The 18,968-nt window shown below is 33.8% G+C and overlaps 1 protein-coding gene across 50 annotated transcripts in view; it reads left to right on the forward strand.

Annotated features, from left to right (window-relative positions):
* Positions 1-18,968, forward strand: part of ADGRL3 (adhesion G protein-coupled receptor L3) — an 873,550-nt gene that overhangs the window by 477,889 nt on the left and 376,693 nt on the right. For all 50 annotated transcript variants that reach the window (XM_050789802.1, XM_050789801.1, XM_050789811.1 and 47 more), the window contains one exon: positions 8,872-8,981. In XM_050789802.1, the coding sequence (XP_050645759.1) occupies positions 8,872-8,981 (110 nt within the window). The remainder of the gene's footprint in view (positions 1-8,871; positions 8,982-18,968) is intronic.

An 18,968-nucleotide genomic window follows, 5' to 3' on the forward strand; every position in this document is an offset into this window, starting at 1 on the left:
GCTCCACCCAATTCGAGCTTCCCGGCAGCTTTGTTTACCTACTTAAGCCTCAGCAATGGCCAGCGCCCCTCCCCCAACCTCGCTGCCGCCTTGCAGTTAAATCTCAGACTGCTTTGCTAACAATGAGGGAGGATTCGTGGGCGTGGGACCCTCTGGGCCAGGTATAGGATATAATCTCCTGTTGTGCCTTTTGCTAGGACCCTTGGTAAAGCTCAGTATTAGGGTGGGAGTTACCCGATTTTCCAGGTGTTGTGTGTCTTAATTTCCTTTAGCTAGGAAAAGGAATTCCCTTCCCCCTTGCGCTTCCCAGGTGAGGCGATGCCTCACCCTGCTGCAGCTCTTGCTGGTCGGGCTGCACCCACAGACCAGCGCCAACTGTCTGACATGCCCCAGTGAGATGAACCTGGTACCTCAGTTGAAAATGCAGAAATCACCCGTCTTCTGTGTTGCTCATGCTGGGAGCTGGAGGCTGGAGCTGTTCCTATTCGGCCATCTTGGGCGCGCCCCCTCAAATTATATTTCTTTAAGGTAAAGGAATGCTAGTGAAGTAACATATAAAAGAATATAGGAAATGAAAGAATTGGAGCTAGAGAATCACTTTATGAATCACAGATCTTCATTTATATACATTGCCATAAGGTCCTCTGAAAGATCCTATAGTACTTTTAGTTTATGGTTTAGAAACAATTTAAAAAAAAAAAACAGAAATGGAGGCCTGGCACAGTGGCTCACGGCTGTAATTCCAACACTCGTGAGAGGCTTAGGTGGGAGGATTGCTTGAGCCCAGGAGTTTGAGACCAGCCTGGGTAACACATCTCTACAAAAAGTAAATACGGTTAGATGGGCATGGTTATGTGTACCTGTTGTCCCAGTTATTCGGGAGGCTGAAGTAAGAGGGTAACTTGAGCTGCAGAGATTGAAGATGCAGTGAGTTAAGGTCATACCACTGCACTCCAGCCTGGATAACAGAGTGAGACCCTGTCTCAAAAAAAATTTTTTTTAAGCTAGATTAGGAGTCTTATTACTTTTATAACTCTCCTTAAAATGTCCCTTAAATTATAAGCGGATGACATCATTAAACTTTTTAATAAATGCTGAATATATGGCTATAGTATATACATGGGAGGATTTCTTTTAGTTTTGATCATGATTAATATTTTTATTTCATAGCCATTTAGTTCTCTTTTTATTTGAAATCTAATTGATTCCTTTATGACCTACATATTTGTTTTCTACCATTAGATAGTTGTCTCATCTTTTTTGGTCTTCTAAGTTCAGAATGAATGTCATATAAACATGATTAGGATGTCATATAAACATGTCTCAGGATGACAGGCAGTAGAAAATAAGGAAATTACTGTCTTGAGGAGGAAAATAGAGAATTGTCCAATTGATTGACATTAAGCAAAATACTGATATCCATGCATCTATTTATGTTTTCTTCTATTGCTTCATTCCATCCTGAGAACTAAAAACCCATAGTTACTGTGATAACCTAAACTATTTTGAGATTTTAAACATTAATAGAATATGATGTGGCTTTTTAAATCATAAGATATCTGTAAAATATTTTTCTATTGGAGTATAATTCCATCTTCCTTTATGAATCATGCACTGATTCATCATATATTAGATGCTATGAACTTCTTAAGTATACTAAGTGGATGTGTGTTTTTGCATAACACATGCTTTTGTATAAATGTCATTTAATAAGTGCTAGTATCAATGTTATTTAATAAGTGCTAATATAAATTTATAAATTCATATGATTAATTTTGCTAACAAAAAGGCACAAGGCACTCTTTTTTAAAACATTATCCTATCCTGTCTTTAAAAAGTCAGTGCTTTTCTTTGGAGTTTTATACATGGCTGAAAGTTCATTTAAAAAGTTCCTTAGCGTTCTGAGGAATTGTTTGTTTGTATACACTGACTTTAGAATGTGATAAACATTCATGATTGAAGGGTTTATTAACCTAGAACCCCTGTGAATTATATTCCTAGCATGTAAACACTACAATATTTTACTTAAATTATTTTAGGCTGGGTGTGGTGGCTCACACCTGTAATCATAGTACTCTGGGAGGCTGAGGTAGGTGGATCACAAGGCCAAGAGATCGAGACCATCCTGGCCAACATGGTGAAACCCCATCTCTACTAAAAATACAAAAATTAACCAGGTGTGGTGTTGCGCACCTTGAGTCCCAGCTACTTGGGAGGTTGAGAAAGGAGAATGTCTTGAACCCAGGAGTTGGAGGTTGCGGTGAGCCAAGATTGTGCCACTCCACTCCAACTTGGCAACAGAGCAAGACTTCAACTCAAAAAAAAAAAAAACATTTTAATGATACTGTGTTAGATCTATAGTGCTGTGCAATCAACTAATATCATCTTTATATGTCTATTATGTAAGAATTTTTAAAAATATAGGTATGTTTAAGGCTTATTTTTATATGCTTCATGTACAAGTATGTTATAATCAAACATGAGATAGTGGGCTGCTAATTTTTGTCTGTATAATGGAAGTGAAAGAAGCATCATTTTGTTGAAGTCTCCTTACACCTTAGTTTAGCAAGGTCCAAATTATCGTCCCATGACCAAGAATAATAAGGCATGTAAACACCAGAGAGTGAGTAAGGCAGAGTGGGATTTATTAAGTGACAGAAAAGCTCTCAGCAGCAAGAGGGGATCCTAAGATGGTTGCAAAAAATGGGGGTGAGTTCTGGGTCTTTTATGTGTCAGAAAAAGAGTCTTCTGTGGTTCTGCCTTAAAGGAACGGGTAAAGTTCCCCCCAGGGGTGTTGTGTCTGTTCTTGCCTGGGGTTGGCCATAGTAATTCCATCTTGATTACCTATGAGTGCCTAAATGAAACCCACAGTGGGGCTAAAGTCACAATGCTCATAGAATTATAAGGAGTTCAGGGTCATTGTAGGATGTCCTTGGTCCTTGTCTGTGCCTGCACAGGCAGCTAGAAAGTCCTTTCTGAGCAAGCATCTGGGTATAACAGGAAGTTCTTAACCACATTCCCTCCTGCTAGCTACATAACAGGGGTGGTACAGGTGTGTTCTTGCAGGCATCGTCCCTCTTCTGAGACCCTGCCTCTCTATCTGCCTAAACAGCCCCTACCTGCCTCCTCTCTCAATTTTATTGAAATTAGCAGGAAAAAATAGGCTAATTATTTGAATAGTCAATATGCATGTAAATCCAGCAATATCATTTTTGCTACATGGTGCTGTATGTTGTGGCAAATAGAGGAAAAGTTTACCCAGAAATGACTTTCATTTTCACACTTAGTTAATTTTTCTTCTACACTGTAATGAACCACATTGAAATGGACAAATTAATAGTAAAGGATTCTCTTTCCTATTACTAGTCTTGTGATTTGGGAAGATGTGTATCTTCTATGGCAGTCATGTGACATTCTTGAATTAACAATATTGCTTTAAAATTAGTGCTAATAACTAATAGAACTCAACATATTAACTAAAATTTATTAAACATGATCAATAGGTGACAGTTACATGTAAATTGGAGGTTTATATGTGGGTTAAATTAAAATTGCATGTATTTTTTATTGTGGAAAAATCTATGTATAAATAAATATGCATCATACCATTACTAGGCTCTGAAATTTATCTTTCTGATTTCCGTATGCCAATTTGAATTGTGAGGGCCTGGTTATATAATGCCTGATCTACATCATGACTGAATGAATTCTGGGGCACTCAGATATTTCACAGATGGTCTTTATTTCATCAGATCATCATAGTACTCTTGAGAACCTATCAGGTCAGGGTGAATTAAATCAGGGTCCCAGAGTGACCATGAAATGTATGACTCATTCTCCCACAAGACAGCAGTATCATGATTTTCAGGCCACTGTTCTGGACTCCACTGGCTATTATTTGATTACTGAGAGTCTGAAAAGCCATTTAACGTCTTCATTCCAATTCTATTTTCTGTAAAATTGAGGGTAGCATTATTCATCTCAGAAAGAAGTGACAAATAGGTTTAAAAGTATTTTCTCCCATTCTGTAGCTTGTGTCCTCACTTAGTTAATTGTTTTATTTTCTGTACAGAAGGTTTGTAGTTAGATGCACTCCAATTTGTTTATTTTTGCTTTTTGACCTGTGCTTCTGGGGTCATATTCTCCCCAAAATTGCCCAGATCAATTTCAAGAAGGTTTTTACCTATGTTTTCTTCTAATAGTTTTATAGTTTTAGGTTTTACATGTAAATCTTTAAGCCCTTTCTACTTGGCTTTTGTATGTCATGTAAGATAGAGATCCAGTTTCGTTCTTCATGTAGATATCCAGTTTCCCCAGCCTCCTTTATTGAACAGTCAATCCTTTCCTCATTGTGTATTTTTGGCACATTTGTTGAAAATTAATTGACCATAAACGTGTGCATTAATCTGTGGGCCATCTATTCTGTACCATTGGTCTACATGTTTATTTAGGGGTTGATATCCAGTGTATACCAGGAATTTAAACACCTCTGTAGCAAGAAAACAAATAACATAATTTAAAAGTGGACTCAGTCTATCAGCAATAAACATGATAAATATTTCTTGAAAGAAGACAAATGGCCGCCAACAGGTGAGTTTAAAAGTGCTCAACTTCACTAATCGTCAGGGAAATGTGAATTAAAACCACAATGAGATATCACTGCATATCTGTTAGAATGGTTATGTTCAAAAAGACAAAAGATAAGTGTTGATGACAATGTAGAGGAAAGACAATCCTCATATACTACTGATGGAAATGTAAATTAGTATAGCCGTTATGGAAAACAGTATGTAGGTACTTCAGAAAATTAAAAATAGAACTACCATATGATCCAGTAGTCTTACTTCTGGGTATGGATATGTAAAAGAAATGAGTCAATATCTTAAAGAGATATCTGTAGTATCATATTCCTTCCAGTACTATTCACTATAAACAAGATATATGGAATTGACCTAACTGCCAATTAGCAGATGTATGGATAAAAAGTAAATAAAAATATATTTATATATAAATATATAATAGAATATTATTCAGCCTTAAAAATGAAGGAAACTCTCATTTGTGATAATATGTATGAACCTGGAGGACATTACGCTAGGTGAAATAAGTGAGACATCAAAAGACAAATGCTATTTGATCCCTCTTATATGTGGAATCTAAGAAAGTCAAAACTTCTAGAAGCAGAAAGTAGAATGTTAGTTGCCAGAAGCTAGGGAGATAAGAGAAATGGGGAGATGTTGATCAAAGGGTGCAAAGTTTCAGTAACGCAGGATGAGTAAATTCTGCTAATCTAATTTACAGTCGGGTAACCACAGTTAACAATACCGTATTATATACTTCAAATTTGCTGTAAGAGTAGATCTTAAATTTTCTCACCACACAACACAGTAAAAGATAACTATATGATGGACATGTTAATTAGCTTTATTGTGGTAATCATTTTACATTGTGTGTATATATATATATATAAACATCAGGTAATAGGGATACCGAAAAGCATGTTTTTAATTTATGTTTACATTAAAAATAAACAATGAAACTAAAGCATTTGAGAACATTAGATCACTTTATCTCACTTTTTTCATCTATAGTATTTTAGAATGAATTTACTTTTATAAATTTTGAAAGAATCTTTGTGGACTAAATTGTTTACAAATCTTTAATTATATTTAATTTCATTTTAACTCACAGTAACTGAAGTCATTTAAAAAACGAAAGCAAAGGACAGAACCTTTAAACTCCTGTTTTCAAAATATAGCTAGTCTTTAAACAATCAATATTATAATGCATCCTATATAAAAATAGTATTCCAGAGATTGAATCTACCTTTTTCCATTTTATTTTTAATAATCATAATTTATAATGAACTTTTGATGCAAACATAGTAATAGAATCATAAATTATTTTGAAAGGTGAATGTTATAAATTCCTGCTATTTTATATAGAACAATGATGATAATGACTATAAATATAGGCATAACATTTTTTGTTTTATATACCACCGAACAGACACTATCTCATTAATTAGAAGGCTTTCTTGACTCATCTTCAGTTAATATTAAATAAGCTATTTGGATCTCACAATGGTAACTATTATTTACAAGAGATAGTTGCTTTTATAATTTTCTTACATATAGATAAATAGTAATTTACAACTCAATAATATATAATATATAAATTGGTCAATGCACTTTTAGGTAAATAGATAGATAGATATGGATAGACTCCAGGTTATGTTTTCTAATCTAATCTATATAAACATAACCATTTGAAATCCCTATTGATTCAGCACAGCTTTCTGTGCAACATATACTTCCATAATTATAAATTTTAACTATTATGCTCTGGTCAGAAATGAGTAGTAAGCTGATCTGTTTATATCATACATTGATTATTTAAATAAAAGATTTACAGTTGCCTATTTATATCTGAAACTTACAAGAGTAGATATTGTTTCTAAATACATTTTTGAAATTAGAGGTATAGTAATTAAAAAGGTTTAGTAATAGGGAATAAAGTGACTGTAGACCAAGATAAGAAGAAAAGGAGATATGTATAAATATTCACACATCAGAATTAATATTACGTTTACAGAATATTTACATCATATTAAATTTTATAGTGCCACTTTTCCATTATGTCTATGTTGAATGTGTTCCTGATAATTGCTAATTTTTCTATAACAAATACAAAAATAACTTTATGAGTTCATATCCCTTCCTATTGTATTAAAAACCTTAGATGGATTTATGAGGTTGTATATTCAAGGTGTAATGTGAAAATTGTATTGTTTTAATTGCTAAAAACATGTCACTTGACTTGAAGAGCTTATTCAAATAATTTCTTTTTTAATATGAAAGATCTGCTATTTTAAGAAGGTGTGAGTACACCAAAACATCAAGATAACATATTTGTGAGCACATGTGTCAGGACAGTCACATTTACCTTAATGTTATTATACATTTGTCTGATCATTAGCCTCTGACACAGAAAATCCTTACAACTTGTTAACTCTCAGTATTAGCTGTTATGCTAAATTGCCTGATGAGTATGGAGCATTAGCTTTTATTCATCTTTCACTGATAACACATAATATATTTTTCAACTTAAGAAATTCATTAATGAATCAAATTTAATTTACGGACTAAATAAAATCCTCGTTAAGCCTGACAAATGGTAGCCTCAGGTAAACACAACGTATTTTTACACTAAATCAAAGTGAGTTCTGCTCTAGATGTTCTTTATGTTGCCAGTATCCTTGCAAGTATTCTGAGGTCACATCAGAGAACAGAACATCTCCGTAAGGAATTAACAGAAAAATCTAGCCTTGAGGTTATATTTCTGAAATGAATAAACAAGAACCTAAAACACGGGAGATAATTAGAGTATCACATGTTATAGACTTAGTGCCAATATTATGGGTAGGAAAAACCATTAGTTTTTTATAGAAAAATACTTAAGGATAAATTTTTGAATTTACAACGTTGCTGAATGAAATTCACAGTAATTAGTCCACTGTGAATATGAGTATCTTTTTCAGAATTATAGTTAATTTCAACATGTTTGTTTTTCCCCATGAATTAATCAATTCAGATTTATTTAGCCTAATTGCCACAAAAGTGCCCAAGTTTGTATTCATATTTTTTTTCTCTTTTTCTGTGGTTTAGAAAGATTTATTTATTTATTTATTTATTTATTTATTTATTTTTGTGGGGACATAGTTGTTGTGTGTATTTATGGAAACATGAGATATTTTGAAAAAGGCATGTATTGTGTAATAATCACATCAGGGTAAATGGGATATTCATCACCTCAAGCATTTATCGTCTGTGCTACAATCCGTTTATGATCTTTAGTTATTTTTAAATGTACAATTAAATTATGTTTGACTGTAGTCACCCAATTGTGCTGTCAGATACTAGGTCTAGGTCTTATTCATTCTTTCTAACAATTCTTGTACCCAGGAACCATCCTGACTTCCTCCCCTCCCTACCCCTCATTCCCCTCCCATCTTCTGGTAACCATCTTTCTACCCTATAGCTTTGTGGGTTTAATGGCTCCCATAAATAAGAACATGCAAAGTTTGTCTTTCTGTACCTTATTTCACATAACATGATAACCTCCAGTTTCATCTTATATTTATGTTTTAATAGTGGTATGTCATTATTCTTTTTACAAATTTAAAGTCATTATTTTGTAGTATAAGATATTGACCTTTGTGATAAGTAATCCATGAGGATCGTATCATTATTTGGCTGAACAAAAGGACATGACAGTTACTTCTTAAAATGGTTTTAATAAGTAGTAATATTATATTAATTTATACAAAATAAATTCAAATACTCATTTTAATATTTAAATATTAACTTTTTACTAATTTGTTAGGCTCAGATAAAGCTTTTCAATACCACTTTTCATACCTTTAAAATGAATGTCATCATAGTCAGTGAATTTATTTTACAACTGCCTAATATACTCTGTGGTTATATTTTCTAAAATCTTTTTTTTTTTTTTTTTTTGTATTGGAGTGAGTCTTTCCTATCAAATAGTCTTTCCTACTTGTGTTCATATTGGCAATATCCTGTGGACCAGTTAGTGTTGCTTCAGCAGTATTTCACTTCTAACTAGAAATTACGCTGTATTCAACTAAATTTTAAATTAGTTAATATGAGCAAGCTGAATAGATTGATTTTAATGTCTAGTTTCTAAAAACTGTACTACAGATATTTTCTTAATAGGCCTAAAGCCCCAAATTAAGCAAAACCTTATTCAAATCTGTATAACAGGAACTGAAATAAAATTAGTGTTGATGTTGATAATAATTTAACTTTGCATAAGCTTACTACTTCTTTTCCTTTCTTTTGACTTCAGATGCAATAACAGAACCCAGTGTGCAGTGGTGGCAGGTCCTGATGTTTTTCCAGACCCGTGTCCAGGAACCTATAAATACCTTGAAGTGCAGTATGAATGTGTCCCTTACAGTATGTATATTCCTATACTTTTCTTGGAAAGACAAACGATATTAAACTGTGTTTTGCATGCATTGACACATATTCTCTATGAAAACATAAATCACATAAATTAAATGAAAAAATGGGCTAATATTAGTTTTTGACAATCATAGACCCTCCCCGCCATCAGAAGAATTAGATATTGCCTACCCTATCCTACAGCGTTTACTTGTGATTATTTCTGTATATGAATACCTATTCTAACACACTTTTCTTAATTAATGCAAGAATATAAAACATTTAGAAAAAGGTTGGGGGAGTATTATACCAATTATCCAGGTCCAAGCAGATAAGAAGTGAAAATGAACAATACAATTATATATATAATGTATAGCAATTTATACATTTTGAATTTGATAGAAGAATTATATCTAAGCTTCATCTGCTGTCAACATTTTGAGAATTAGAAATATATTCATCCGGAAGGAGTAGACCAGAAAGAAAAAAATAAAGATTAAAAGATCTAAAGTACTCTTCAGACTATATGTTTTACAGCTTCAAGAATTATGTCTTTGCAATGTTTTTATCAGATATGGTATATGCCAACAATGTGTCTTTTCTCCAGGAATAATGAAGAATCAAAAAATCTAAAATGAAACATTTTCTGACAGCATCTCAAAAAAAAAATTATCTAACTCGTTAATTATTTATGAGATTCTTAGTGAAAATCACTCAGAAATTATGTATTTTCATAATAGATATTCAGCTTATCCCAGAGATAGAAAACACCTGGTATCGTAAACAAATCCTAGGTTTCGACTTCCTTTGATGTTTCATAAGAAGCAAAGTATCTGGGGATCAGCAAGTTTACTTTTGTAAAGATATTTCTAGGCTGGCCTCATTCACACTTATTAAAGAAGCAGGACATTACTCGTGAGCTGGAAGTATACAAACTTCAGTGATAGAAATTTGGCCAATAAGAGATGAATTGAAATTTTAAAATAGTAGTGAAAACAGTTGAGAGAAAATTTCATTCAGCTTCATTTATAGAATGAATGATTAGAGAAAGTTTATCTTGTGAAGTTTTATAAGCTGATCATTGTTATGAAAAAGCCTTAGAGTACAGGATTTATTGATAGCTCATTTAGCTTACGCTTCTTGTATTGGTATCTCTATAGGCCCTTCTATTTGATAAAGCCCCTACTGGCCATTATTATTCACTAGTGATATTTTAAGGAAATAAAATTTGTAAACCATCTTGGAATTGGGACAGTTATACTTGGGTTGCACAATAAGACCTTTGTGAAATATAAAGACTCCTTTTCTACAAAGGCATTTTATTTAAAAATGCAATAAGGTGAACCTTGCTTTTAAAGACAGTTTTAGGAAACTTACATTCATATTTTTATGTTCATATTTTGAAACAAAAGGTGAAGTAAAATTTCAGATTGTAGATTTTACCATAATTTTTTAATTAAAGAATTTCACAGCTGTCTCTTCAATTTCCTGTATTCCTTTAAAATGTCTTTGAGGATAGCCACTTCAAAATCCTCTGCCAAACTCATTCTGAAATATCATCTACTTAAATCACTTTAATATAAATAACTTGCTCATACACTTTTGCATAAAGGGATTATGGTTTACTACAGATTTCCTTTCTCTAATAAATTTTCAGAGATGGGCAATTTGGTTCCTTAATATCCTATATTTAGAGAATTCTGATCATCCTGAAAGTTTACTGACTACCTTAGAAATTATATCAAAATATGTATCTAATAATTTCATTAAATAAGAATTATACACTCAGGTATACCCACTTGCCAGTTTATATACTGGTTTAATTTACACATTGTACCCCGATCGTGTCTGTTTAAATTATCTGGAATATGTTTCAGTTAAAAGTATGATGTAGAATTGGAATTCATTTAATAAACTTAACATGATTTGAAAAGAAAATAACCTAAAAGAAAGTATAAATCATAAAATAAACTATAGTTACTCATTTGAAAGGCAGATTGGTTTAGGAGAAAGACAACCAGAGATCAGAGAACATGGGTGTGTTTGTTAGTCTGTTTTGTGTTGCTATAAAGGAATACCTCAGACTGGGTAATTTAGAAAGAAAAGAGGTTTATTTGGCTCACAATTCTGCAGGCTGTACAAGCAGAGCACCAGCATCTCCTTCTGGTGAGGCGTCACGGAGATTTTACTCATGGTATAAGGTGAAGGGGAGCAGGTACATCATATGGCAAGAAAGGGAGCTCCCAGACTCGGTTTAATAACCAGTTCTCACATGAACTCATTACCATGGGGAGGGCATCAAGCCATTTATGAGGGATCTGCCCCCATGACACAATCATGTCCTGCATAGCTCACCTCCAACACTAGAGGTCACTTTTCAGCATGAGATTTGGAGGGGACATTCATACAAACTATATCATTCGGTTTAGAATACAGTCTGATTACTTAACAAAAAGCTAGGTGCTTCTCCTGGATCTCACCTTGTAGACTTTCCTGGATCTATTAATAAATCCTGATTTATTTCAACACTCAGCTATTTTTTTCTTTTCTTAACATAAAATTCATGACTCTCTAATGGTGAAAAGATTTACTTATTTAAAAGAGTTATTGTTTATTGACACTTAACCACATGCCATTTTCTACATGGATAGTGTTTACATGCATAAGTTATTTAATTTTTACAAGATCCTCCCTGTTATGTGTGAGTATCACCATTTTTCTGAAGAGGAAACTGAAGGTCAGTAGATAAAGTGAAATGTCCCGTGTGAAATATAGACTCGCTAGAGAATGGCAAAGACTAGATTTGGGTCTGTTTCTAATACCTGTTCTTAAGGACCTAGCTGTATTTCTCTCCATAACTGTTTTTCATTTATATTTTCATGAGCTATTAAATCTTCTATACTATTTTTAACTCATAATTTTCATCAGTACATTAATGGTATGTGGTGAAAGAAAGTGCTTCAAGGGCCGAAGCCCTTTTTCTTAGTCCTTTACCTATTTATTTTAAAGACTTTTTGTTCTTTTTCTTAAAGCAGCAGAATCACTACAAACTTTTATTTTCCCAAACACTTTATGAAACTTTATGGTGTAACTAGTTTGTACCATGAAAATACTACTTGCACTTTAGAATGAGGCTCCTAAGTAAAATACTTTTTTAATTTCCTGTATTAGAGAAAATCCTTGTGCTTAACAATATTTTATGATCCTTGATAAAAGGTCCCTATTTCATTAGTGTGAGGGAAGCTTCAGACTTAGGATTTAATATTAATATTGGAATTAAACAACGGAACAAACAATGTTAGGTTCTGTTTGTTATACAGTTTAGTAATATCCATTTCCATTTCGGATTTATGACCACAAACTTTAGTGTTTATAGTAATATATTTACTATTTATGAATGTTTTATTCTTAATACTGATATGTGGAAGAAACATTATTATTTTTATTTATACATAGTCGTGTGTGTGTCTGTGTGTGTGTGTGTGTGTGTGTGTTTCCATGGCAATATTCATTTTTAAGATGAGACTTTTTCATAGAAAAAATGTAGAAAAACAAAATTTATAGGAAAATGTAATAATAATGAAGCATATTAAAGGTAATATAGACAAAGAGTCAATAAAGTTCATTGTATCACATAAGAGAAGTAGAGTTTAAAGTATCTGAGGAAAGCTTGCAGTAATTCTTGCACGGAATTTTAGGAGTCACTAAATAGGTACATAATTGAACAATAACAACTTTAGAGGAATTTTAGCTTAAATCAATCAAATGGTATGACTTTTAAAGATGCCAATGAGAAAGAAAATAAGAAGAGTTAGTTTTTAAACTGTTTACTGAGACCACTTTCTTTGAGTGTTTTGTACTCCTTTTTCAGAATCACTGAAGTTATATATTTAATCTTGTCTAAGTCCTACCTTCTTACTTCTGTTCTGTTTTTTCTTGTTTGGGTTCACAGACACACTTTTTCTGAAAAAATTTGGAACAGATGAATCAATACTTTCTCTGTTCCTCGCACACCTCAGTTGCAGTGTGACTTTTGTAGCCTTTGCATTTTCTTAGGAGGTTTAATATTCTTCTTTAGTGGATATTTTCTCCCCAGGAGATGACCCACATATTCAAGAGGTTAAACCTCACATTTACCAATGCGACGTTTTTGCTCTTCCATCTTTCTTCTTATTCTCACCCTACCTCCTTCCCTTCTGACCTGATTTGAGATTGAAATTGTGTCATCTAGAGCTTCCTTCATTCAGCAGGGTTACAGGGATGACTTGTATTCAAGAGAAGACAATAAAACAACTAACCACCTACTCAGAGTATTTCTGAGCAAAGAATCTTTACTTTGTATCCTGCTGACAAATTGTCTTTCTTTGGAGGCATACAATTTCACGCACATTACACTCAAAAGGTGTTTGTCTTCTCTCACAATCCAGCTTTTCTCTTCAATTCTTTGTTTCTTTTTTTTTTTTTTTCAGAAGTATAAAGCATATATTACTTATTCTAGCAATCATGGTGAATTTTCTTAGGAAATTGCGGGGAGAAGTACGCAATTTGGAAAGTGACTAGCAATGAATGTTTGATTAAAACAAACTTGTTATAGCACTTAAGACTTTCTTACTAGTCACGTTAGCCATTTGAATAGTTGTGTGCATGATTGTCCTTATGAACAGGAAAGAAAAATGAGCATTATTGGAAAATTGATATTTATAAATAATTATATAACTTTCATCATTTTTACTAAAAGAAAAATGTATTACACATTTAGCATTTAAAACAATCTAAATATTTAATTATAAACAGTTAAATACATCTTTGCAACTAATGTCCAAATGAGTGCATATTTAAATGTGTACACATTTGATAACTATTATGTAAATAAATAAGTACATATTTTTTAACTCGTGCTGAAATTAACTGATAGTTTTAATTTTAGAAAGATCACAAAAATGTCCAAGGTATATTTTAATTTACAGTGTCTTTTTCTGTTTCATATATACAGTAGACATTGAATAAATATGTATTGAAGGACTGGAAGAAGGAAGAAAATGTAGTCAAATGGCTTCTCCAGAAGTACTGCATTCATTGCTAGAATCATAAACACAAGAAACTCTTGTCTGCAAATAAGACCTTATTAATTCAAAAGAAAGATCTGTTTTTTAAAATATATATTACATACATTTTAGTTTCTCCAAATTACTTGGCGATTGCAATCCTCAAGAATGATACCAGCAACCATCTTTTTTTCATATTATTATTATTACATATGCCTTTGTATAATATAGGAAGTATTGTCCCTAGTTTAAGTGTTACTCTCTCTGTATCAGCTATATAAATATTTTTAGAGTTATGTCTATATCAAGAGCAACAAAATGTTTTTTTCTTCTCTCCCACTCTTTCTCTCCCTTACCACAGTTTCTTTCCCTCCAAATAATTTTTCTGTCCTTTACAGTATCTTTTATATAACAGATGATTCAGAAAGCTCTGGGAAATGAACCAGTGATTAATTAATAATTAATTTAAGCCCTGCTTATATGTAAAAAATATTGCATATTCATATACATTGCTATCATCATTCTGTTTAGAAAATAGTAAGCATAGCTGGAGTTACTTTCTTTCTTTAAAAAAAAAAAAATTGTAGACCCAGGGTCTCACTATGTTTCCCAGGCTAGTCTTGAAGCAATCTTCCTGTCTCAAGCAATCTTCCCGCCTAGGCCTCCCAAAGTTCTGGGATTACAGGCATGAGCCACTGTGCCCAGCAAGTATACTTTCTTACAGGTTCTAATCATAAACTTCCTCCTATCTTTATTGAACTTCTTCACATGTACATGGAAGTTATTTTCAACTAGATTATATTACTTGCCTGTGAGACCTCCTTCTTTTATATCCCTTTCATTCAACATCTTTTGAGTACCTACTGCATACCAAGCACTATAATGAAGTATTAGGGGTCAAAAACCAAGATAAAGATTCTGTCCTCCTTCAAGGAGTTCAGTCAAGTGGGGCTTAGAGTACTAAATTTACAATGTTAGCTTAAGCAATTTAGCATTTCACATTAGAAACATACAGAGAAGGCACACTGATCCAAAGTGACTGATATTTGACTAGGGTGGTGGTGGTGGGGATAGATGTCTTCATAGATGCTCTTCTAGAGAAGGTGACCCTTAGAGAGCTATATTGTTTTTGTTTTTATTTTTGAGACAGGGTCTTGCTCTGTTACCCAGGCTGAAGTCCTGTGTCACATTCACAGCTCACGGCAGCCTGGACCTCCCTAGCTTAAGCGATCCTCCAACCTCAGCCTCCAGAGTAGCTAGGACTACAGGCACATGCCACCACACCCAACTAATTTTTGTATTTTTTGTAGAAATGGCATTTTGCTTGCTGTTGCGGTCTTTCTGCTCTTTAGCTCAGCTAGGTTCAAGTTCTTGTCTCACAACCAGGAAACATTAGCCACACGGGCACTGGAGAGTGAGTAGAGTAAAATTCATTAGGCAAAAGGAAAGCTCTCAGCAATGAGGGGATTCGGGGGGGATTCCCCTACCTGAAGATGGAAAAGTGCCCCGTGTGTCTGGGTCTGGGGTCTTTTATGAACCCAGAATGGGGAGTGCATGCTGATTGGTTTGTGAGTGTGTAAAAATGGTTACAGTGAAGACACCACTCAGAAGGTGGGCATGACAGTGTAGAAAAACAATTAGGAAAGAGTAGCTATATGTAAAATAGGTGAAGGGTAGGGATCAATCAGAGGAAAGCGCACCAAACAGGAAGACAAGTTCTCAATCCAGTCCCAGGATTTAACTTATAGCTTGGCTTTCAGGCTTTAAACTGTCTGTGGCTTGGAGGTGGGATTTCACTGGGGACCCCCCACTATCTGCCTAGGCATTTGGCTGCCTCCTGCTGCTCTTACTTTGACCAGGCTAGTCTTGAACTCCTACGCTCTAAGGATTCTCTCACCTTTGCCTCCCAAAGTGCTGGGACTGTGCCCTGCTAGATATGAGTCTTAAAATATGAATAGACTTTCCTGAGAGAAAAAGGGCAATCATTTTTAGCAGAGAAGACAAGATAGGTAGTAAATTGCATGGAGAATGTGAAACTAAAACCGTTTGGTATTTGCATGAAATATAAAATGCAAGAGGCACAGAAAATAAACCCACAGATAGGCAAGGCAGAAACCTTGGACTTCCCTGTATGCTGTGATTCCTCTGGAATCTAGTACCAATTACAGTGTACAACATGGAGAAGGTAGCGAGCCATTTCTGAATGTCATTAATTCATATGTTATTAAGAAATGTTTTTTTTGAAAATCTGTGAAAACCAACTTTGGCTAGTTTAAATTAAATAAAGCAGAGGTTTTTATTGGCCAAATACAAAGTATTAGTTCCAGAAACAAAGGAGAGAAAAGGTGAAAAGCCGGACCTCTGAAAAAGTAAGAGTCATCGGGACTCTATGTTCCCGCTAATCTAATTCCTGTAACTATCTAGGCTGGGACATCAAGACTTCACGAAATTCAGTAGCAGAGTATTGTTCCGAAGGAAGAAGAATGGGCTGGCAAAGAGCTTAGGTGTGACCAGGAAGGGTCAGATCCCCATAAAGACTTTAGAGCAAAGACTGCAGGGTAGTGGTGGTGGGCCAGATTCAGCCTGCCAAGGGATTCCCTAGGCCTCTGAAACACCTAAAAGTAAGATTTAACATAAAGTCTGGAGCAACACAGACCTTGTGTTCCTTTTGGGCAGCAACAGGCTAGGGCTGATTTGGTTCTGCCCACTTTGGGTGGGTTCTGTGCTTTTCTGTGTGTTGTATTTTTCAGTAATTCATTGTATTGTATTCTAAAGGTTCACCTGAATAATTTTAAATATTTCCTGGCTTCTGAAAGGTATCTAAATTTGCAACTGTTGCTCTAGAGTTTCATTTTAATAGACGTAAGAGCACTCTTAATTGTTAGCGCTTTTTTTTTTTTTTTTTTTTTTTTAAACAGGATCTCGCTCTTTCACCCATGCTGGAGTACAGTGGCACAACCACAGCTCCCTGCAACCTCCACCTCCTGGGCTCAAGTAATTCTTTCCCTCAGCCTCCCTCCCAAGTAGCTGGGACTACAGGTGTGCACCACCACATCTGGCTAATTTTTTAAATTTTTAGTAGAGACAGGGGTCTCACTATGTTGCCCAGGTTGCTCTCAAACTCCTGGGCTCAAGAGATCCACCCACCTCAGCCTCCCAAACTTCTGGGGTTACAGGCATGAGCCACTGCTCTTGGCACATTTTTTTTTTCTTTTAAGTCTCAAAAGCTAGTAATAAGTTCTTGCAGCAACAATAATTCTATCAAACAAGTTTATTGCTGCCTACTATGGTCCAATAACTATGCTAAATGCCAGTGAAGACCTTAGTCCCACAGGTAAGGCAAATAATGAACACATGAACCAATACATTGTATATTTGTATATTTCAAAATAAATGGAAGTTTATTGTTATAACTATGTAAATAACAAAGTTAATGATAAAAGAAATCAAAAGTTCATGATAAAAGAGAAGAAAATCAGTATGATTCTATGATAAAGAACAATGAAGGAGCTGTTTTACAGAGGGTGTGATGAAATATCTGAAGAAGATATTTGAGACCTGAAGAATAAGAAGAAGATAGGCCAAGAGTCTGGGGAAGAACTCTCAAGGCAGAGAGAACAGCTCCAAGGGTCTTGAGGTAGGGAAGAGGTTGGCCTGTTCTCATAAGTGGTAGAAAGTCCAGTTAGATGAGGTAGACAGACTTGGAGAGCTGCTAACCAGCAATTAGCACTGTCACCACTACTGATTTTCATTAAATCAGTTTTTTTTGTTAAATCAGTTTTTCTTTCAAATTTCTAGGATCTGTTGAGAATGAAAATATGTTTGCAGAAGAAAATTGAATAAATTGACCTTCTCTGTCTAATATATATTTTAGAAAATATCACATTATACTACAGATATATGGATAAACTTACATCAAATAAACCAAACATCAGATGGTATAAACATCTTGATAAGATTCATATAGACTTAGATTAATAATATGTAAATGTACACTTAGATACTAATTAGTAAGGAATCAAGATGAATTGAGAGCATTAAAAAGTTAATTGGATTGACCGAGTTAGGAAAATATTTGGTTTAGGAAGTAAAACTTTATTATAGACATAAAAGATTGAAGGGATTAGCTCAACCATGCTCATGTAGCTTTATTCAAAATAGTAAAATATAGAACTTATGCACTTAAATTTAATTCAAAGAAATTTCTATAAGTTATTCAAATTGAACACTATAAACATGGGATTAAAATATCTTGTTTTAAAAATATACCACATACAAGAAGAATAGTAAAAAACATACAAAGATAAGGTTTTCATCCCAAAGTATTTGTTGCTGAGAAGATCTTACGGAAAACATGTTGTGTGAGATCTATAAAGTAAGTTTCCAGATAAAACTGTTCTAAATAAATGTAAAATTGAGTAAAATGCTATAAATGAGCATTGTTGATTTTCTTCTACTCCAATCATGAATCTTATGAAACTAAAAAATTTAAGTAATTGCTTTAGAAAGCACTTCATCATTCAAATACTTATTTATTTAAAAGATTTGTTTTAAATTGACACATAATTGTATACATCTATGGGATACAGTGTGGTATTTTTATATACCTATACATTGTGTAATGATCAAATCAGGGAACTGGCATATCCAGCACTTCAAAAATTAATTTCTTTATGGTAAGAACATTCAAAATAGTCTCTTCCATTTATTTTGAAATATACAACTTGTTATCATCAACTGAAGTCACCCTACTGTGCAATAGAACAACAAAGCTTATCCTTCCCATCTAACTGTAACTTTTTACATGTTGACACATCTCGCCTCATTCCTCCCTCCTCCCCATCTTCCAGCCTCTGGTAGTCACTGTTCTACTCTTACCTCTATGAAATCAAAGTTTTTAGATGCCACATATGAATGAGATCATGAGATATTCTTCTGTCCCTGGCTTATTTCA

This window comes from Macaca thibetana, chromosome 5 (genome assembly GCF_024542745.1).
Source record: "Macaca thibetana thibetana isolate TM-01 chromosome 5, ASM2454274v1, whole genome shotgun sequence".
Classification (NCBI taxonomy): domain Eukaryota; kingdom Metazoa; phylum Chordata; class Mammalia; order Primates; family Cercopithecidae; genus Macaca; species Macaca thibetana.